The sequence below is a fragment of the Alligator mississippiensis genome, chromosome 7 (assembly GCF_030867095.1).
Source record: "Alligator mississippiensis isolate rAllMis1 chromosome 7, rAllMis1, whole genome shotgun sequence".
Lineage (NCBI taxonomy): Eukaryota > Metazoa > Chordata > Crocodylia > Alligatoridae > Alligator > Alligator mississippiensis.
This window is the reverse complement of record NC_081830.1, coordinates 44005455-44028058: the sequence shown is the minus strand read 5'-3', so window position 1 is coordinate 44028058 and position 22604 is coordinate 44005455. Positions and strand designations below refer to the sequence as shown.

Here is a 22604-nt window from a genome sequence, read left to right as displayed (position 1 = left end):
CATCCATCTCGTGGGGACTCTGGGTGTGCACGGCAGGATAATAGAAACCCTGTGTGTCGCTCGGAGGAGTTTGGCGGCCTGATCCACCGCCCACCTCTTCCCGTCTTCGAACGGAGCCTACTATAAGACGTAACGACGAGTTTAATGCGCGCTTGTCCTGGACATCCAGAGTTTGTCTGCGTGGAGCCTAGCAACCTCCATGTGATTGTTCGTGTTCTGTCTGCGTGGAGCCTTGCAACCTCCACGTGTGTTCGTGTTTTTTGTTGTAACCGCAACTCAAGCAAGTTCTCAGCCTACACCACGACCATCTCGGTGTAAGTAAAATAATCTTAAATCAACCGTTACGTGTCTGTGCCTAATTCTAGCTCAGCGCCCGCCCTTTCCGACCCAGCCTGCCCGGGCTGCTGGCCACAGCGACCCGGGGTCAGACCCGGCGCGCACATAAGGGATCTCACAAAATAAATGCACGTAGCTTCACCTACTGATTTAATTTACAGTTCTCTTGAAACCACACAACTCTCAACTTCCACAAAATGTGCATAATTTCAAGCCTCTGCTACTTCATCATTTGGAGAGCAATTGCCAGGCAAGAAAAATGTTTTGTGTTGTGTCAGCTTGTTTGTAACACATCTGGGTATTACTCCATGAGACTGTCAGATGGCTGTGCTTTCAGAACTCACAGCTTCTGCATATTCAAGAGTGATATAAAACACATGTAAACAGCCAGAGTTCCCTTCAGGGACATGGGGAACAGCATATATAAGGGATGTCCACGCAGACCACGAGAGGGGCCTAGGAGAAGAGCAGTTTGTCTCTAATGAAGTCATCGGTTACTGCAAATCAGGTTGTATTATACAGTTGCAATTTACTTCCCTGATGCAGTTTGGTTAAGTACAAATATTTGAAGGCAGGAATTTCCTCCAATCCTCCTGCAGCCTTTACTCATGTAAATTCACACTGGTGTCTCTGAAAATTACAGGTGCAGCAGGATAGGTATCACCATCACAACCTACTCACTTCTGCTCACTATAGATCTACATGTTCTGCTCCATATGTTAGTTAAATGCTGCTTGACAATGTACCTGCACAAATAGATACTATTCTGCCCTTGCTGCTTAAGCTTCACCTAAATCAGTTCTATCCAGGAATATTAATACCTGGTTATGAAACCAAGGCAGACAGACAGATTTCAGACTGTACTGTTAGTCTGTGAGTTGAATAGCTAATCCATACCAAATCATTTTTCCTCATCTAAACACTGAAGACTGCTGTAGGAATGATGGTAAAACTTTTATAAATCAAAATTCTCACTCTTATTATAATGTGGGGAAGGTTAATGTTACTCACTCTACATCCATCTGGCAGAGAAATATAGTGCAATGGAAGCAGTCCATCATGGGATTCCACAACAAATCCAGATATACACAATAAAGACTGTTACCAGGTATAACAACACACACATCTGCAGAGCCCGGATCTGACACCTTGGGACCAAAACCACAAGTCACTGGCACTTAATTTGAGCTATAAGATAGTTCTTCTAACTAACAACCTAAATGTATCTGTCATTCCATGTCAGCCAGCTACTAGAGAATGATAAATCACACACACAATACCTGAACATCCATTGAAGATAACAAATATGCCTCCTTGCACAGGCAGATAAAAATCTTGTAACATAAACCTGACCTGTCATAGCAAATAAGGAAGGTCTTGGGTATTAAATATTGAAGTACATTGTTTATATGGAAGAATAAAACATAAATGACCTCAGGGATGCTTCTGTATTTCATCCAGTGACTCTGTAAACAAACTATATGAAGAGTCCTGGGAGCAGGAACCCAAGACTCATTCCTCCCCACTGTGTGCCATAACTATTAGAATACATAGCCATGCTCCCTCTCTGGCCCCATGAGTATCACACTGCTCAATGCCACAACATACTCCAGGGGGGCAAAGTGTATCTCCAAATGCCCTTTTGACACTACTTCTTCCCTTTTCTCACGCTTAGGAAGCAAAATTTGCAAGTTGCACAAGCCTTGCTTGCTAGATTCACAAGGGGAGAGAGAGAGAGAGAGAGAGAGAGAGAGAGAGCGCCTTGCCAGACAGCTAATGCTTTTATTTGACCTGCTGGCTACTTGTAAGCATCTAGTGATACTGTACAACAAAACCCTTGTTCACTCTGCCCAAGCACTCCTTGTGGCATCTTCATGAGTGCTTTAGGAAAGAACCCTGCTTAGCCAAGAGCAGAATGATTTAGATAGAAGCTGAGTTGTGTGAAACTTCCAAACAACCAGGTGAACCACAGCTTTTGCCAGTTTTCATCACTCCAACCAGCAACGTTACATAGCTGCCTTCTGAATTGCCTCTCAAGGATTCTTCTTCTTTCAAGCTCTTTCAGGGGCCAAGTGAATGCATCATGAACTTGAAATCCATAATTTATACAGCTGGAAAAGGAGGATTCATGAAAAGGATAGGGGGCCAATATACACCAAAATTTTTTTCCAGGTTTTTGTTCCCCTACTGTTTGAAATGTCATAACAACCCTAGTTAAGCTCCCCCTTTTCAGCACTTACCCAGCTGCTAAGCTTGGTTTCCATGAGCCATGCATGTACTCTTAAATTTCTTTTCCTTGGCATAGCATTTTCTCTTTCCTAGGCATCTTTTGCACATCTCCCATGCACAGACATTGGTAGGCAGAACCACATGCTCTGGTTGTTTAAGGTTCTCAGGACCTGCACTGACACCTCCTCCTTGCAAGAAACCTCAACAGTTCAAGTCTCCTGGACCAACACATTGATAGTCTGCCAGTGCCTTGGCAGTTACATTCACTTCCCTAGGAAACAGCTAAAGCAGATACCACACAGACTTCACAAAAGTGTCTGTTTCTGACATCTTGCTCTTTACTCAGTTTGCACAAGAGGTGGACAGATCCCATTAAAAACAAAAGAAGTCCCTATCCAACATTCTCTGCCTCAGCTTTATCACTACTTTTTTATTTAGGCCAAGTCCTAATTGGTGGCCAAGAATGAAGTTACATTTTACACTTTAGGCCATAGGAAGGAAAGAACCCTACCTCTAAGAGTTATTTCACCCCAAGAGCACCCTTTAAAACATAGCTTATCTTTCAAATAAAAAAGCACACATCTCTCCTACAATTGCTAACATTAGCTATCATCGTGCATACATATACCAAGTGAACAAGCTTTTCCTGTATAACTTCCAGTTCCCTCTGTCAGGTGATCCTTTTACTAGGTGATCAATCTTATCAGGTTGTACTATAATAAGGGGGGGGGGGGGAAGGGTAGCACAGCTGAACTAAGGCACAGCTTGAACTAAGGTCTGTGTAAAATTATATAACTAAATAAAAGCAGTCTGCTGGGCTGTGAAACAGGAGAAGAGAGACATTACTGGGAATAGTTAATAAGCAAGAAAATTGTAGAAGAAAGAGCTTGCTTAGTGGCAGATCAAGCCCATTCAAAAGGGTTAACACCTATGAAGTGAAAAGAGATTAACAGCAATCAGGTACTTATACCTACACACACACAAAAAAAGAACAATTATATACATCTCTCTCTCTCGCTCTCACACACTCACATGCTACAAAGTTTGGCTTCCTGTAAAATCTAAATTTATTCTTATGTACAGACATAATAATGCAGTCACTACACAACTGCACAGTTGCAATAGGACCCATAGATCGTTCATGCCATGAATGAACCTGCTCTAGGCATGAATCAGGGCCCTGAAATACAGTAAGCAGGTCTTCAGAAATTGGACCCCTTCATGCCTCCAAATAGGTAGGTCTACTATCCCTAGTAATTAGACTCTGCAACTAGGACTAAACCAGAATGAGATTTAAGAGCTTAAGTCGCTTTGGCTAAAACTTGTGGAAGTAGCCTACATGGTTAAGAGCCTAAGTTACATTTTCAAAAATGATTAGGGAAAGAAAAGGAGAGGGAAAAGATTAAGATATAATTAATAATGGGATCATTTTGATTTGAGTAGATAGATCCGATTTAATCTTTCCAGTGCAGGCCCTAAGTCTCTCCTAAGTCACTTAGGCACTTTTGAAAATGTTCTTTAAAATACTGAGGTTATGCTACAGGTAAATGATAAATGACATTGCTACATTCTCTTAATGGACTTCTAATATTTAAATTTGTTTCACACCTTCACAGCCATTAAAGTTTCTATTGTAAGAGAAGCCAGGACCCAGACAGATAATTAAATAATTTTAGTCTTAATAAATCTGGATTGTAAATATAGTAGTCCATCCACACTTTGCACAAATCGCTGCACCGAAGTCTAGCATCATACTAAGAATGCAGCTCCTGAATTGCAGGGCTTGGTCTACACTAACAAGGAACAGTAGTCCTAGCCCCTCTATGTTGTATGTGCTGACAAGGAGGCTTGGGCTCTCATAACACAGGATGCAGATGTAACCCTGTAGAAAGGTGCATCAGTGTACCAGGTTATTCAGACACATGGTTCTGGAAGTATAGCATTTACCTCTGGTCCAGCAGGCCCGATTTCCAGCTAGGCAAACTGATTGTAAAATGCTGCCATTCTGATTAGAAAGGGTTTAAAATCCACTTTGCCAACAACTATATATGGTGGAAGGGGGTGGAGGGCAAGGGGGATGACAACTGGCCACTCTGTGTTCCTTATAGCATAAACCACAAGTTTGTGTGAGCGACCAACCCTTCATTCATATCTCCTGTCTTTACTACAGTCTTCTTTTCTTTCCACCTCACTAACTCTTCATTATTGTTCTTGTCTGACTCTTGCCTAGAGATCTTCATTTTTTGCTTCTTTTTCTGTTCATTATTTCATTCAACTAAGGGATTTGGGACACCGTGTGAAGGCAATTATACAGAAGTATAGTCCTTTATTTAGATAGCCAGATCCCAAGCTGAGTTTGTAAGGACAACTAGAAATATTTTCCCTTAAATCTGAATAGAGAGAAATTACTGAGAAAAACCAAGAATCCCAGGCTATCATTTTACAGGCTTACTTTTCAGATAATAATTGCACTTTAATATATTCTGATGCTGAGTTCCATTTTATTAGGAATAAAAGCTCCCAGTCCGCCATCCTACTACCCAGAACTCTCTTTTGTCCTTCTCTCTCAAAGACATTAAATGGAAATTTCAGAGAAATTACACATTACTAGATTGCAACTCCTTTTCAATAAAAAAAATTATTATGTGTGTCTGCTTATTAAGCAAAATACTTTTGAAGGCAATGGAAATATTCCCATTGATTTTGGTACCACTGTCAATGTAAGCATCATCTTTTAATTTGATGCCAAGTTTATATGATTTTTTTAAATACATGCATCAGTACTGAGTTTTATATGTTTAAACCATGCTGGCAAATTATCCACTACTCATGAGCAATGAGCAAACAAGCAAATCTGCCTTATGGGTCTTTGCCCTCATAGATCCCTTCCTGTCTACAAAGACTCATATTGTATGCCCTTTGCTTTACCTATGAAAGCAAGTGCTACTTCTAATGAAATAGACAGCACTAGCAGAAAGTCCCAGACAAGCACTTTCTGCTGGCTAAGAAGAGATTTATCAACAACAGAAAACAAGTGATCAGCAGATACAGTTAGCAGATATCTGTTGGGCAATTCATGTGAGCTATTTGTAAGTGTTAGCCTTTGCAGGACTGGGCCTTTAGGAAAAAGAAATCATAATCCAGACAAAAAAAATATTTTAATGATCTTGATTTAAGTCTTTCTACTGTTAGTAGCTAGCCAGTTATTCCCTGTGAGGTGATGGACAGAAATTAGTCTTTTAGGCTGCATCCAGAAGAGTGCAGCCATGTGGAATGTGGTGCTGCAGACACGTTTGCAGCACCACATATTGTACATTCAAGTCCCACGCTGCAAGGGAGGAGCGCAGGGAACAGCTGGCAGCCAGGCTCCAGGCAGCAGGATCACTGCTGCTGCAGCCCCAGGAATCCCCCAGGACCCTAGGTAAAGCTGCTGGGGGCAGCCTGATGCTGGCCCTAGCTTCCCCTACCCCACCCGGGGTAACCTGTCATGTGCCAGAGGGCTCATGGCACAGGCATTCCCCAGGTCCAGTTAGCAGTAGCACAAGGTGTCCCACTGTTAATTGTTCCTGGAGAACCCAACGTCCATGTTCATGTGGACCTGGCCTTGGAGACTTTTACCCATGTTCATAAGTAATACCTTCTTTTTCATAAGTGAGGATGTAAAATTAGTCCCTGTACTTGCCTAGTTACTATTTATATGAATGTATGTCTTTAGATACTGCAGCTAACAAGCTTTCACTACATTTTAAAACTTAATTCAAAACGCCTGTAGACTCCCTGTTCTTTAGGACAGTTAAAATTCACTTGTTCATTTTCACTACATCCTCAGATGCAGCAATTTCTAAAACTCTCTAAAAGTTGCCCAGTAGTGCAGCGAGCCAGAATATTATCACCTCCCTATTATGATTAAATCAAAATCTCCACATACAAAAGAAAATAGACTCCTCCTTCACTCCTCTCATTGTAGCATAGTATATAATCCATTGCTTTCCTTTCTTAGGTTCTGTGCACACATTTCTGACCTACTTTTATGATTAGGTTGCACTGGTTATGCTTTTGATTTCACAGGGTGAATGAGGCACAAGTGAGGAAGGGAGAAAGAGTCAACTCCCAGTGGCCACATGGTGGAGCATTAAAGAAACAAATGTTTGACACATTTAACTCATTGATGGCACAGTTTACCTAAGCAAAAAACATTACCAAAATAAGAAAAAAAAAAAGTGAGGGCTCTTCAGTGTGTCGTGTGTATGTCGGTCTGTGCACAATAGATTTTACTTTGCTGATAATGCGATGCTTAGCCAAGCAGCTGGAGTAGACTGGAAACAGCCTCGCTGACATGACTGTGCCTAGCATCAGCCCACCTTGCAGTGGGGTTGACAGCATTCTGTGCAGCAGCAGCAGCGACCACCAACATGGACAACAGCACAGTCTGAGCCCCATTGGCCACTTGATTGCAGCCATCTGCCTTGCTATCATCGGGAGCCTGGGATTCTTCAACAACGTTTTGGTTCTGATAGTTTTTTGTCAGAACAAAGTGCTACGATCTCCAATTAACCTACTGCTAATGAACATTTCTGTGAGTGACTTGATGGTGTGCATCGTAGGAACCCCATTCAGCTTTGTTGCCAGCACTCAGGGCCGCTGGCTCATTGGACCGGTAGGCTGCGTGTGGTACGGCTTCGTCAATACCCTCTTTGGTAAGTTTAACCTGCTGCACCTGCATGTCCCCAGCACCTTCCCTCTACTTCTGCTTAGTTTAGAACCTGTCTTGGCCTTTGGCCACATAGGGAGGTGCTAGGACACATTGCAGCTTAGTTCCCCCTACAACCTCCCTAGCAAATCCAGTGGCATTAAGCTGTATTTTTCTTAAATAAAAATTCTATCATGCTTGTTCCTAACAAATTGGTTTGCCAAGCTGCTGCCCTCACTTAGAACGGAAAATGGTAGTGAGTCTATTTTCCATCTCTTTCCCAGCAAGTTGTCTTCTTACCTGACTTCAAGCCCTTTGATGCAGAGTGAAAAGGAAGCAAAAGAATGCAGACTCCCTGGACACCCCACAAAGGGTGGCTGCAGGAAAACTACAAGGTTGTGTCTGGGCATAGGGCATGAAAGGCTAAGAGTATACGTGGAGTGAGGTGAGAAGTGAAGGACTGGAGAGTGTGTGTATAGAGGATGAAGCACTGTGTGTGCTTGAATATAGATGAAACAGGATGTCTAAAGGAACTGAAGGGCTGTGGGACTATCTGTGTCTGTATACAGTATATCTGAAAGGCTGTGTTCATCTTTGAGGAAGTAGAGAGCTGCAGAACTGTGTTTGAGGTGGGGTAAAGAGTTATTAGACTATATGTCTGTGTGAATGTTGTGGGTTTGTACATGCATTGTGTAGAGGAATGGAGAATTATAAAGTTGTAAGTGGCAGGGGTGGAAAACTATGGGATTGTATGCACATGGTGGAGAAAATTAAGGACTGTGGGATGAAGTGGAGAGTCTAAAACCTTTAAGACTGTGTGTGGATGCAGGAAATATAAGAGTCTGTGGGACTTCATGTTTGTGTGTGTGGTACAGTGTAAGAGCTATTATACCATATATAACTGTGTGTGTGAAGGAGGATAGAAGGCTATTAGACCATATACATGTGGAAGAAGTACTGACAAACTCTGGGACTTGTGTGCTTCGCTGTATATTTGGGGTGGGGTGCAAAGAGCCATGTAACTGCATATGACTGTGTTGGGAGGGAGAGAAAGGCTGTGGATATGCACATATAAGGAAACTAAACAGTATTTTTCCAATTCTCACAATTTGATAACAAGTTTCACAGCACTTGGGGTTTTCCTTAAAGTCACAGTTCCAGAACTATGCCATTAAAAATCTTCAATTTCACTTTATAAAAGGGAAATTTCTGACCATTGTGGTTATGGAGAGAAATTCGCAAATATGCAAGCAAATAACTCCAAATTTATTATTTTAATTTTTAAAAATTAGACCTTATTGTTTGTTTTTTTTGTTTCTTTGGGGTTGGCAGAAGTGAGGTGCAGAGCAGGAAAAGTATGTGTTTGCAAGTCTGAGTGAACTGTGATGGGTGTGTGTGGAATAGGACTGCGCAACTCTACATGCCTGAGGGTGTCACAAGGGTGGATGAAGGGGCTCTGGAGTATCTGAAGGTGGCATGGAAGAAATTGGTGAAAAGTAGAACAAAGAGAAAAAAAGAAGAGAATCCATTCACACTCACTTCACCCCCCACCCCTCCACAGGGGGCCTCTTGCACTCTGGCCCACTCTCACAGGAGCCTCTTCACACCACCCATCCCAGGCCACACTCCATTGCCCTAGCTCCTCTTGAGCAACTCCTCATGGGCTTTTGGGCTTAGCTACTCCCTCACTGGTACCTCCACACAGCAACTTCAGTTCCTGTGAGCTCCCCTACTCTATGTGGCATAGCCTTAGACCAGTGCTAGGCTGCATCTGCCCCAAGCCCCTCCCCGGGCAACTAATTTCACCAACACGCACTTGGGGTTGGCCCATATACCGCCCTTCAAGACACTTGAGCAGCCCTACTCAGTACACCCCCTGATACAGCCCTTCAGGCCACCCTCAGCAGCCCTACTCTGCACCCCCACATGCTGAGTCCTTCAGGTGTGCCGGAGGCACACCTTCCAGTCCCGGAGGACTGGAAAAGGGCTAACGTGGTCCCCATTTTCAAAAAGGGGAGGAAGGAGGACCCGGGCAACTATAGGCCAGTCAGTCTCACCTCCATCCTTGGTAAAGTCTTTGAAAAAATTATCAAGGCTCACATTTGTGAGAGCCCGGCAGGGCAAATTATGCTGAGGGGAAACCAGCACGGGTTTGTGGCGGGCAGATCGTGCCTGACCAATCTAGTCTCTTTCTATGACCAGGTTACGAAAAGCCTGGACACAGGAGGAGGGGTGGATGTTGTATACTTAGACTTCAGGAAGGCCTTCGATACGGTATCCCACCTCATACTGGTGAACAAGTTAAGAGGCTGTGATGTGGATGACTACACAGTCCGGTGGGTGGCAAATTGGCTAGAGGGTCGCACCCAGAGAGTTGTGGTGGATGGGTCGGTCTCGACCTGGAAGGGTGTGGGCAGTGGGGTCCCGCAGGGCTCGGTCCTTGGACCGATACTCTTTAATGTCTTCATCAGTGACTTGGACGAGGGAGTCAGATGTACTCTGTCCAAGTTTGCAGATGACACAAAGCTATGGGGAGAAGTGGACACACCGGAGGGCAGGGAACAGCTGCAGGCAGACCTGGACAGGTTGCACAAGTGGGCAGAAAACAACAGGATGCAGTTCAACAAGGAGAAATGCAAAGTGCTGCACCTAGGGAGGAAAAATGTCCAGCACACCTACAGCCTAGGGAATGACCTGCTGGAAGGCACAGAGGTGGAAAGGGATCTTGGAGTCCTAGTGGACTCCAAGATGAACATGAGTCGGCAGTGTGACGAAGCCATCAGAAAAGCCAATGGCACTTTATCGTGCATCAGCAGATGCATGGCAAATAGGTCCAAGGAGGTGATACTTCCCCTCTATCGGGTGCTGGTCAGACCGCAGTTGGAGTACTGCGTGCAATTCTGGGCGCCACACTTCAAGAAGGATGCGGATAACCTGGAGAGCGTCCAGAGAAGGGCAACTCGTATGGTCAAGGGCCTGCAGACCAAGCCCTACGAGGAGAGACTAGAGAAACTGGACCTTTTCAGCCTCCACAAGAGAAGGTTGAGAGGCGACCTTGTGGCTGCCTTTAAGTTCATCACGGGGGCACAGAAGGGAGTTGGTGAGTATTTATTCACCAAGGCGCCCCCGGGGGTTACAAGAAACAATGGCCACAAGCTAGCAGAGAGCAGATTTAGATTGGACATTAGGAAGAACTTCTTCACAGTTTGAGTGGCCAAGGTCTGGAACGGGCTCCCGAGGGAGGTGGTGCTCTCCCCTACCCTGGAGGTCTTCAAGAGGAGGTTAGATGAGTATCTAGCTGGGGTCATCTAGACCCAGCACTCTTTCCTGCTTATGCAGGGGGTCGGACTCGATGATCTATTGAGGTCCCTTCCGACCCTAACATCTATGAATCTATGAATCTAAGGTGCCCCTTATTGCACCCTACTCTGAGCCCCCTTCACCATAACTTTTCCCAACAACACTACCCACTCTGGGGCCTCTGGGACCCTCTGTCACTGCTGGGCTTGGTTGCCTACTAATGGGTACACTTGGCCCCACTACTCCCACAGTTCTCACTATTACCCACAAGATGATGAGGGCCAAGGTTAAGGTACCCCTACCCGTCTTTCACCAGGGAGGTTAGCAGTCCTGGCATTTAGTTGAGACTGCCCCACCACAGGCAGTCCCACCAGCCTTCCCTACCCTGGTAGGGTGCAGTTTTAGATCATGCCCAGGACCAGGAGCCTCCATGCCATCCCCATAGCTCCTGTGCTTACCTCTAGGATGTTCCTCAGTCCTTAAAGTGGCAAGCACCCAAAGGTGTGCTGCCATAGAGAGAAACACAAGCAGCTAAAGGAATGGAGCAGCAAGGGATAGAGCTGGGAGGAAATATGGAGGAATAGTCAGAATAAGAGTTAATTGAAGAGAAAAGTGGTAGAGCAAGAAGAGAAAGAAGGAAAGGAACATTCTGAGAAAAGGAAAAGCAAAGCCAGTCTCACCAACCACAGCATAGCTGAGCTATGCCTCGTTTATACTACCCATCTCCTTCCAAGGTGGACACCTCTCATGCCTCTCTCCCTCTGCCTCCATGTATATTTCCCAAGTACAACAAAAGGAACTCATGCTGGCTTTGCCAGAAATCCCCCTGGGCTGCTGCCACTACAGAACCCTTTGGCATTGTCTGTCAGCAGGGGCTGAGACTCAAAGGTATCATCTTAAGCCTATTGTCTTAAAATATTTTACACTGAAGCTTCTGACTGATATTTATATTGGACTTGTTTCAGGCACTTCTATTTATTGTCTGGATCTACTTTTCTTAATTTTCCCAGTTCCTTGAACTGGCTCTATCTTGAGCGCCTGGACCCACTGGGCTCATGTACATGCCACGATTTTTGCCCTTTCTTTCATTGCAACTGTGTGTCCATTTGCATAAGTGGGATTTCCCAATGTTTTAAAAGTCTTTCTTGTGCATTAAACTAAAACTCCTCGGGCATAGTTTAGTTTGGCTCACTGCGAATTAAAGCGTCACGTCCATGTATTCATTGAGTGCAAAAACAAAGGCATTCAAAGATGTGTAATGAGCCTCTTTGTCCACCAGATGGTGCACTGACTTTTTTGTAGTTCACCCCTTCAAATTGCGTTAGCTTTTGAATTGCTCCCTTTGTGTGTGTGCGCATGCGTGTGCATGCGCGTGTGCATATGTGTGGTGTTTGCTGGCTCCCTGCTCCCGCAGCTGCATGGCAGGGCATGGGAACAGGGTGGTTAAGGGGCCTCAGGCCAGGGGGGCAGCACTGGACCATCCCACTCTCTTGCGGTGCTGGCTAGGGACTCAGCTTAATGCGTTTTAAAACCTACTGTGTGTAAACACAGATGCAATGCTCCAAAATAAACAAGTTTAAATTTTATAAACCTATTTAATTTAATAAGGATTAAAACGGTGTGTACAGGCACCCACTGAAGTCAGATTCAGGTAGTATAGTGTGGACAAAATGAAGGAAGTTATACCAGACCCAATTCCTGATCCAGCAACTCTGGCAAAAATTCAGACATCAAATTTCTATTTCAATGCTTTACCTCTTGTTGCTTTTACATCTTCATTTTCCTCTCAGACTTTTATTGTAGCTTATGACCAAAACCTAACACCTTGCTAAGGCACAGTCTCAGTGAGGTCAATTCAGCATCACATGAATTCCAGGTTTAGTTGTTTTCTGAGTGCTTCACCTCCTTAGCATATAACAGAGTGTTGTTATTTAATACCATAAGCTTTACTCAACTCCATGCTGGGAGGAAACAGTAAAACAGTAGAACCTGGGTTCTTCTCAAGGTCAGCTTCCATAGCCCCTTGTGAAGATAAGCATTTGCAAAGTAGCTGAAGGTATATACAATCACAAACAGTTGTGCAGGACTGCTAAAGTGCTCCAGCTGACTATTGCAACTTTTGCTTCTCTGATCAGCTGTGCAGGACTGTTGCTGGGCTCCAGCTGAGTGGAGAAGTGCTGCCCTTTGAAGCAAACACTGCAGCAATCAGCTGAGCATCTTGTTCTTAATTCAAAAACTGACTGCTAACGAAGCAGGTTAAAAAACATTCCTGTATGAAAAAATCCAGGTTCTAGTGTATACCTTCTTATTGAAAGAGATGCTTGTTAGTGAGACTTTATGGGAAAAAAGGTGATTAACTGGCCTAATCTCTTATTTTGTCGCAAAATGTTTGGAGCCCTAAGACTAAGGCTGGGTTGGATGGTTCCCTGCCAGAAAGCAAGTCCAGAAACTGCCATGAGAATGGAGTTGTTTATACATCATCCCTGGAGGTGGGAGAGGCACTGGGATGCAGGGGACCAGGTATGCAACTTCTAAGTCCAAACTCATGGTAGCCTGCAAAGGAAATACAAAAACATTGAAGGCAATGGGATTCACAAGGAGGTCTGGCTCCTTTCTAATAGCTCAACTTATTCAGGCACTTGGTTATAGTGTATACAAACAGTGACAGGCAGTATGATTGCACCACATACTGACATACACTGGCACCAGAGAGCTTACATAACCTGTGCTTGAGTTCATGCAGCTGTAGCCACATTGCTTTTAAGCTGAGATAGCTATAACTATACCTATTGCTGTAATCAAACCCTTGGTTGCTACCTAGGCATGGCCTAAAATCTTATGTCAGTTCAGGAGTTTCTTCCAGAGAAATGTTGTTACATACTGCTTCAAGAAAGAATGAACAGTAAGCCACTGGCACAGCAGTTAATGATACTGTAGAGACAACCAATGCCCCAGTTTCACTGACCTTCTTCCAGGTCAGGACTCTGAAATGAAGCCACTGCTTCATGGAACTACAACACAACCATTTCTACAAGGTGCAGTTGGTGGGAAGGGTCAGTAATGGGACTGACATAATCCATCAGTCACAGCTCCGTTTTCTGTGCTAAAATAGATCTCACACTCAGTTGCTCATCACAGGGGAAGGAATTCTCTGAAGCCCTAGAATTAGCTATGCACTAGAAATGCTTCATATTCTTGGAGTCTGAGCCTGGAGCAGCATACAGGCTGTACAGATCTCAAGACGTGTTGCAAAAGGAGGTCTGTTTAAGTTTCTAGCTAATAGGCTAGCTTCAGTTGTACTGGGAGAGAGAGAGTCTACATGCCTATAGTGAATGAGAGTTAGGTTCTCAGATTGTATTCATTCTTGTTTTAAACCCAGCGTGCCTAAAGCCATCCAGACTGTTCTTGGTCCTTTCAATCAATAACAAAATCTTGGGGGGGGGGGGAGGTGGAATGGGGGGAGGAGAATAAAAGGAGAATAAAAGGAATGCACAGAGCCTATGCTTGTGTATGACAAGCAAAAGGAAATTAAGATACAAATTGATTTGTTCTTGTCCAAGTCTTTGCACTGAAAAAGATATATTTTATATTTCTGCACTGCTTCTCATCCCAATGTATTCTAAAGCATTTTACAGGTTACAGGTCTACAGCACCATTAAAGTGCAACAAGCTCTGATGCACAGGGAAAAAGGCAACTGCTATAGAATACACTGGATAACTGTGCCAATGAGAAAAATCTTTGGTGAAAAACAATAATTTGCATGACTAAAAAAAACAACAGTGGTGCCATTACAGAGCAAACAACTTCTGCATGACCAGGGACAGATATTACATTTTTATCAGTATAAGTGATTGGAAACTGGTCTATATATCAGTAACAGGACAGAAGTTCAGCACACAAAACCAGTCTATACCTGTAACAGAACAAAAGTTTGGCATGCATAGACTGGTTTAAAAATGGTGGAACCCAGTCTAAGTATTGCCCCCCTCCCTCCCAACAAGGGCCAATGTATATTGTGTTTGCTACTGATCTAAAGTATACCACTTACAAAAAAAGTGTAACTTAAATCAATTCCATGTCAGGCTTTTGGAATGCCTGTACCTAGCCCACAGGTCTACAAATCAGGATCTCCAAATTACATTCCTTTTTCTGTCACAGACTTCCGGTGAGAGCTTGGGTGAGTTACTAAATCATCATCTTAGTTCCCTGAACTGTAAAATGGGGATATTTTCTTTAAATCAACCTAGTCTATGTAGATTGTAAATTCTTGGTATCAGATTTGGCCTCTCACTATGTGGGCACATTATACATGAGACACATTAATGTGCATTATTTTAATGCGTATGATGGGTGCGTGTCTACATGTACGTGCCTTTAATGTGTATACAAATGGTGAAATTAGGCTAATCGCACGTAAAATTTGATACTTGCAAATGATTATGTAAAGCACATTAACACACGTGTAGACATGACCTGGCACTAACTTTAGTGTCGGGTCTGCCCAGCCACTAGGGGCACGTGGCAGGGCTGCAGGGACTTGGCAGTAACTTTAGTGCCAAGTCCCTTCACTTGTAGACATCTGCCAAAAAAAAAAAAAAAAAAAATCACTTAATGTGCATTAACTTAATGCACATTAAATTTCAGCAAGCTTAAATGCAGCTGTAGACACACCCAGTATATATGAGGTGTCTAAGTTAATGGGGCTCTGATCTCAGCTGAAGCCTCTAAAAGCTATTACAAATATACTATAGATCACATATAACTAGTATTTCAGGATGTGTGAATGTGCCAGATTTTACCCTCCTTTCCTTTCTACCTCACCCACCCCTGCATACTAATGTCTCTCAAAATGTCTGTGCTTAAGGTTCTGCATAAATTTTTGGGGAAATGATTTTGAACTGGTAGAGGTAAATCAGACAAGCTACTGCTGGTGATATGAAGTAGAAGTAAATTGTTTTTTAAAAATTCCCCTAGTATGCCTTTGGTTGCATTTCATCTCAGAAGCACCTTGGCCTAGCAAATAAAGCAGATCTGAAGCCCTTGAAAAGATTGCTTAGTGATATTCCTAATAAGGCCAGATGGTAAGATTAAGTTATTTGCAAAGGGTTTTGGCTTGTAGTAACAGTTTCAGGCTATGAAGTTCTGCTGGAGACTTAATTATCATAAGGGGGAAGAGAGGGGAGTGAAGTACCAGAACATCAGCTACTGTAAACTGGTATGGTTCTAGCAAACTCAGTATTGCTCAGTTGGTCCATGACAGCTGCAGGGATGCAGTTTGTTAAAAGCTAACCGATTACTGGGGTTTATTTGAAAAATACATTCAATTCACCACCTTCCCAGCAAGTAGTTTCCAACTTGAAAAATCTCTCAGCTATTGGCAGCCAGCATTCCTAACTCTGAGCCAAGTTGTAGGGTTGGTCATGCACATGTTGAAAGGGAATGGACACCCCAACTCCTGCTAAACACAGTGCAAACTTTAAATGACTAGCGTCAGCTTTAAGCTACTCCACAGAGAGTGGGAACAGTCCACAGCAATCACAATCCCTAACACGGATTTTTTTAAATGTCTTTTCTGTGAAGGTTACTCTATGTTTGAACATCTAGAGAATTATATCAAAGTCCAAGTTCTACCTGAGCCACACAGTCATCAGACTAGCAAAATGCAGACACAGCCATTTCCACACTCAAAAGCATAGAAAGGAGTAATGGTACCACCATCACACCTAGGTACCTCAGCCAGGTATCCTCTTTACCAACAAGGGCATCCCCAAGACAAATCACAAACCTGGCAAACAGGGCTAAGAGGCAGCATCAAGAATGAATCCAAGAACTTGGAGCCAGAAACTCTAGTAAAAAAAACACTTTGTTAGGAATCAGAAGCTATGAAGTTGAGACCAAAGGCAGGGGCAGAGTCAAAGACAAGAACAGGAACTAAGGAAAAAGCATAAGCCAAGGAAGGGCCTGAGGAACCAGATTGTGGTAGGTTCAGAGCAGGAGCAGAGACTCAAGATATGAAGCAGTAACCAGGGAAAGCCAGACAAAAGGGGCAAGCCAGTATAAAACAAAGCAAGGAGACAAGGTTAGAGAATAGTAGGAAGCCAAACACAGCTGTAGGCCTGTGAAACATTGAACAGTCAACACTCTGGAACCTCTGGGCTGATATCCTGAACTTCGCCTTCTTGCAGCCAACAGGGCAATCAAGTAGGTATTTCCTGCATCATGAAAGTGGTGTAAAAAAAAAAAAAATGCAATACTGGTAAAACTTAAAAAAACCCACTGAGTTATATCTTTCAATTGCAAAATTATCTACTAAAAATATCTCCTAACATGTTTTTATCATACAGTTATTTAGAGGAAGCAGGTTTCCCTTTTCCCCTGATCAGGAGGTTAGATCTACAAAGAGCATGTAGTTTGTATGTTCTTTGGGTACCAGCATAACAGTGGTATTACTATGGCAGTGCTGGAATAAAGGCCCGAGGCAAATGATCCAACCAAATCAGATACAGGCTGTGAATATCCAGGTTGAGAAATGTTCTGAAATAGGGGTTTGGTCATATCCTTTTGGAAGACAGTAAATTCAGTTTGGATTACAGGTGTTGTTCATTGTAGCTTTTCCAGGAAATAAAATATACTTAAAATGTGTATAGAATTATAATCCAGAGAAAGATATAAACGCAGATGTCTCAGTACTACTTATCTGTGTTTATCCAGTACATCAATTATGCTCTCAGTTACATCTGAGTTACAACACTGAAAAATTTCATTTTTGCTTTACAGTTGATTAACTTTCACAGGGTAATATACATAGTAAAATCCAAATAATAATAAGCATATGCTTTATTTATAGCCTAGCTGTTATTCCCCAATTTCAAACATCTATATAAACCAGAGGCAGGCAATTATTTTGGCTGGAGGGCCACTTAACAAGTTTTGGTGAGCTGTTGTGGGTCATATTGGTAGCCCTGCCCCTTGACAGCTGGTCTGCCCCCTGGCTGCCATATTGGGACTGGAAGTCCCATCCCCTAACCCCTGACCTTTGTCACCAGAAGTCCTGCCCTTTGCGCCCCCCCAGTACTCTTTTTGGGAGGGGAGGGTTGCCATCTTAGCACAAGAAAAAAACAAAAGAAATCATACACTAGAACTCAATTACCTACTATAACATATTTTAATTTTATTACAAAAAAAATTTGTCATGATTTGTGTTTGTGTGTTCTATATAGAAGGGCTTGCATAATAACTCAAAAATAAAGTATCACTCCTTTAAATTGTGTTTGTGGGGGGTGTGGGGGGGACACAGGTCATGTTGGGGTGTGTGTATATATGTTGGGGTGTGTGTATATATGTGGGGGGTTGTGGGGTGTGATAGGTGTGCGGGCCAGGAGCGATCCGGGCCCTTTTGTGCACACGGGCCGTGGCCAGTAGCCTGGGCACACGGGGTCGGAGAGGACCAGGGGCGAGCTAGAATTAGTCACGGACACGTAGTGGTTGATTTAAAGATTCTTTACTTACACCAAAGGTGGTTGTGGTGTAGGCTGGAGAGTTTTCAGGCACAGCTCTGCTTAAATCCTCGTTAGAGGACTACGACACGTTCGTTCTTTCCCTCGGAGTTGTTGAAGCTCCGTGGGTTCGGTTGTTTCTCTTGCAGGAAGAGATACGTCTAGGAATCTATCGGCGATGGGGAGAGGCCAGAGGCTGGTTAGGCCTCTATTGCCTTTTAAGAAATGTGTTGGGTCCGTGAGGATCCGCAGCACTTAGAGATCTTCACACAGCGTGAAGTCTCCTCCTCCTGGTGTTCGTGGAGTCCTCCAACTTGGGCGGAAACCACACAAGCTTCTTATACGGCTAGCAAGCCAATCGCTAGCCGCCACATGTGCATAATTTAATGTGAACCAGTAATGTGGCTCCAATTTGAATACAAATGGAGGGAACTCTTTGCACCGAGCATTTCTTAGATGCAAAAAGAAATGCACCATGCAAAGAAAGCTACAAATTGGCGGGAAATTCTCTGTTGCACCAGGGTTCTCTCTTGCAGCAGAAAACTCCACTGTGTAAAGAAGCTGCAATTTAGCGGGAAAATAATTTAGCAGTGCCAAAGCGCGCACAAACAAAAAATCACAACTTTGGGTTGTGACATCCCCCCTTGCTGAGGGCATAGCTAAATTATGTTATACACTTATATCTAGAGCTTTGTCGTAAGATGTCAAACGAACAGATAAGCAAACAAACCAATAAACAAACATAAAATTCGCTGTCCTGGGATTGAGTTATATAATAATCAAGAAACAATAATCAACACAAACATATAATCTGATTCATAACAAAACTGCACGATCAGGGCTTCAGTGGGCGTCATGGCGAAGTCGTATGTTAGGCCCTCACTTCTTTCGGTGATGTCATCCCTTTTAGGGCTCCTTTTCGCCATGCACTCTGAATCTCGGATCTGTAAACAAAAACTCTCAAAAAAAAATAGGTTAACACATCTTTAACAGATTTATAAAATTTTTATGGCTTATATTCTCAATTGGATGAAATTGTTGAGGATCCATTATCTGGCTCCTCTAAATAATGGAAACCTAACTCATAGGCGCCTGCATCCCCTAAAATCCGAAGCTGCCGCTTAGTTGAGTCCAGAACGCTGTAGGAGAAATCCAAACATGTATCGCTCCTCTAGGGTTTTTGGTGGCAGTGGTGGAAGATCGGATTCACGACGTCTGGTGCCTTGAAGTCCAGTCGGGTGTCAACAGTCCCGATCAAGAGATAATCTTGGCTCCATCAGGATACGCAGTCGTGACAACTGACAAAGAAGATTGTTTATAGGTTGGTTTACCATTGGGCTGAGCAGAATTCGGAGGACGACGATGTTTTTTCACCCATAAATCTCGAGGCAACTGTCTAAGTTGTGAATGGTTATTGGAACGGTCCCAGGATCCCATAGATGATGGTGAGGCCATGGTCTTATTCGCTGGAGTGATGTCAGTCCCAGCGCACATGTTCTGGGGTTCCAGGCACAGTATGAGACTCCAATAATTGTTAGCATGAGATGCTCTGCGCCGGTATATTCTGGCCGTCCTTCATGCCATACGTGGGCTTTTTGACTAATTAGTTCTGTAACAAGCGCTGGCAGTGGAATAGGCCAGTGAACGTTGACCGTTATCATGTCGATGTCAGTGACATGTCCTCTACTCGATGAAGCTTGTCTAACTAGGAAGCTTGCTTCTTTTTGGTTCAGCAGGTCGGATCCAAGTTCTATGACCAAACGTCCTAACCATATAGCTAGAGTCTCTTTAGGCTGGATTTTTGATACTCTACACAAATCCTGCAACTCAGCTATGGTGTGAGCATAGTAGGCAGTAGCAATTCGATTAGTCATTGTTGTAGGGAAAGCTGCTCTTTCAGGAGTTGATGTTCTTATAGGCTGAACTGCTGCCACGGGAGTCACTGTTGCTGTTGTTGCTTCAGGCAGGAGGGGCGGATGTACTCCTCCGCTTGACTCTCTCCTTAATCGGCAGGAAGGCATGGTTGGTAGGGGCGTTGCTGCATTGCTAGGCGGTGTTGCCGGAGACGACGCTGCGTCGATGGGTGGAGTCGCTGACTGAACTCTCGCGGGTTCCTCCGAAGCTCCACCCTTCTTTTCCAGTTCTTTCACGCGGTCTTCCTCTTGCTCGGCGCCATCTTGGGCTGGCGTTTTAGTCTCCTTTCTCTCAGCCGCTTCTTTGACCGCTTGAATAGCCATCTGTAGCTGGGTTTTTAAACTTAAATTTTTGTGTATTAAATTAGTAATAGTACGAAAAGTTGCACTTAACTCTCCCCCCTTGTCGTACCGCGGGGCCACCCTCTCATCTGCGGCGCGTTCCTCCATCTCTAGATCTTCGCAGAGCTCGGATGGAAGCTCGCGACCCCTTAATCTAGCCACCATGAGGGGAGGGAACCGGCCGATTGGCACCGGTTCTTCACTCTCCCGAGCATATTGTAGGCATTGGGCACACTCTTGGGTGAAGGTCGGGTTCGCTTCGCACGCCGGGTTGACTCCGGCGAGGGACACAGTATCGAGGGGCCTGAAGAGGACCCACTTGTCTCTCATTATACACCCGAATGCCGCAGAGAGCAAATACACTTCCCTCTCTCTTGGGGCTCCGTCTTCGGAGACTCCCTTTTTTCCCTTTAGCTACAGGTGTCCGCTGACAAATCTCTCACCTGTTCCGCCCGCCTGGTGGTAAGCGATATGCGCCTCCAGTTCTTCAAAGCTTTTTACTTGGCGTTGGTTATCGCGCCAAGGGCAGTTCTTAACCAATTCTAGCTCTAACGTGTCCTCTCCTGATCCCATCCTCATCGCCATGTGCGGGCCGGGAGTGATCCGGGCCCTTTTGTGCACGCGGGCCGTGGCCAGCAGCCCGGGCACGCGGGGTCGGAGAAGCCCGGGGGCGAGCTAGAATTAGTCACGGACGCGTAGTGGTTGATTTAAAGATTGTTTACTTACACCAAAGGTGGTCGTGGTGTAGGCTGGAGAGTTTTCAGGCACAGCTCTGCTTAAATCCTCGTTAGATTCATAGATTCATAGATGTTAGGGTTGGAAGGGACCTCAATAGATCATCAAGTCCGACCCCCTGCAGAAGCAGGAAAGAGTGCTGGGTCTAGATGACCCCAGCTAGATACTCATCTAACCTCCTCTTGAAGACCTCCAGGGTAGGGGATAGCACCACCTCCCTTGGGAGCCCGTTCCAGACCTTGGCTACTCGAACTGTGAAGTTCTTCCTAATGTCCAATCTAAATCTGCTCTCTGCTAGCTTGTGGCCATTGTTTCTTGTGACCCCCGGGGGCGCCTTGGTGAATAAATACTCACCAATTCCCTTCTGTGCCCCCGTGATGAACTTATAGGCAGCCACAAGGTCGCCTCTCAACCTTCTCTTGCAGAGGCTGAAAAGGTCCAGTTTCTCTAGTCTCTCCTCGTAGGGCTTGGTCTGCAGGCCCTTAACCATACAAGTGGCCCTTCTCTGGACCCTCTCCAGGTTATCCGCATTCTTCTTGAAGTGTGTCGCCCAGAATTGCACGCAGTACTCCAACTGCGGTCTGACCAGCACCCAATAGAGGGGAAGTATCACCTCCTTGGACCTATTCGTCATGCATCTGCTGATGCACGATAAGGTGCCATTGGCTTTTTTGATGGCTTCGTCACACTGCCGATTCATGTTCATCTTGGAGTCCACTAGGACTCCAAGATCCCTTTCCACCTCTGTGCCACCCAGCAGGTCATTCCCTAGGCTGTAGGTGTGCTGGACATTTTTCCTCCCTAGGTGCAGCACTTTGCATTTCTCCTTGTTGAACTGCATTCTATTGTTTTCTGCCCACTTGTGCAACCTGTCCAGGTCTGCCTGCAGCTGTTCCCTGCCCTCCGGCGTGTCTACATCTCCCCATAGCTTTGTGTCATCTGCAAACTTGGACAGAGTACATTTCACTCCCTCGTCCAAGTCGCTGATGAAGACATTAAAGAGTATTGGTCCAAGGACCGAGCCCTGCGGGACCCCACTGCCCACACCCTTCCAGGTCGAAACCGACCCATCCACCACGACTCTCTGGGTGCGACCCTCCAGCCAGTTCGCCACCCACTGGACTGTGTAGTCATCCACATCACAGCCTCTTAACTTGTTCACCAGTATGGGGTGGGATACTGTATCGAAGGCCTTCCTGAAGTCTAAGTATACGACATCCACCCCTCCTCCTGTGTCCAGGCATTTCGTAACCTGGTCATAAAAAGATACTAGATTGGTCAGGCGTGATCTGCCTGCCACGAACCCATGCTGGTTTCCCCTCAGCATAATTTGTCCTGCCGGGCTCTCACAAATGTGAGCCTTGATAATTTTTTCAAAGACTTTGCCAAGGATGGAGGTGAGACTGACTGGCCTATAGTTGCCCGGGTCCTCCATCCTCCCCTTTTTGAAAATAGGGACCACGTTGGCCCTTTTCCAGTCCTCCGGGACTTGGCCTGTGCGCCACAAGAGTTCGAATATTCCCGCCAGTGGCTCTGCAATGATGTCAGCCAGTGCCTTCAGC

The 22604-nt window shown here is 44.7% G+C and overlaps 1 protein-coding gene across 1 annotated transcript in view; it reads left to right on the top strand.

The window, feature by feature from the left end:
• Positions 1-6901: 6901 nt before the first annotated feature.
• The window catches only part of LOC102576134 (opsin-3), a 60482-nt gene continuing 44779 nt past the window's right edge, over positions 6902-22604 (top strand). The window contains exon 1 of the mRNA XM_019478701.2: positions 6902-7262. Coding sequence (XP_019334246.2) covers positions 6902-7262 — 361 coding nt within the window. The remainder of the gene's footprint in view (positions 7263-22604) is intronic.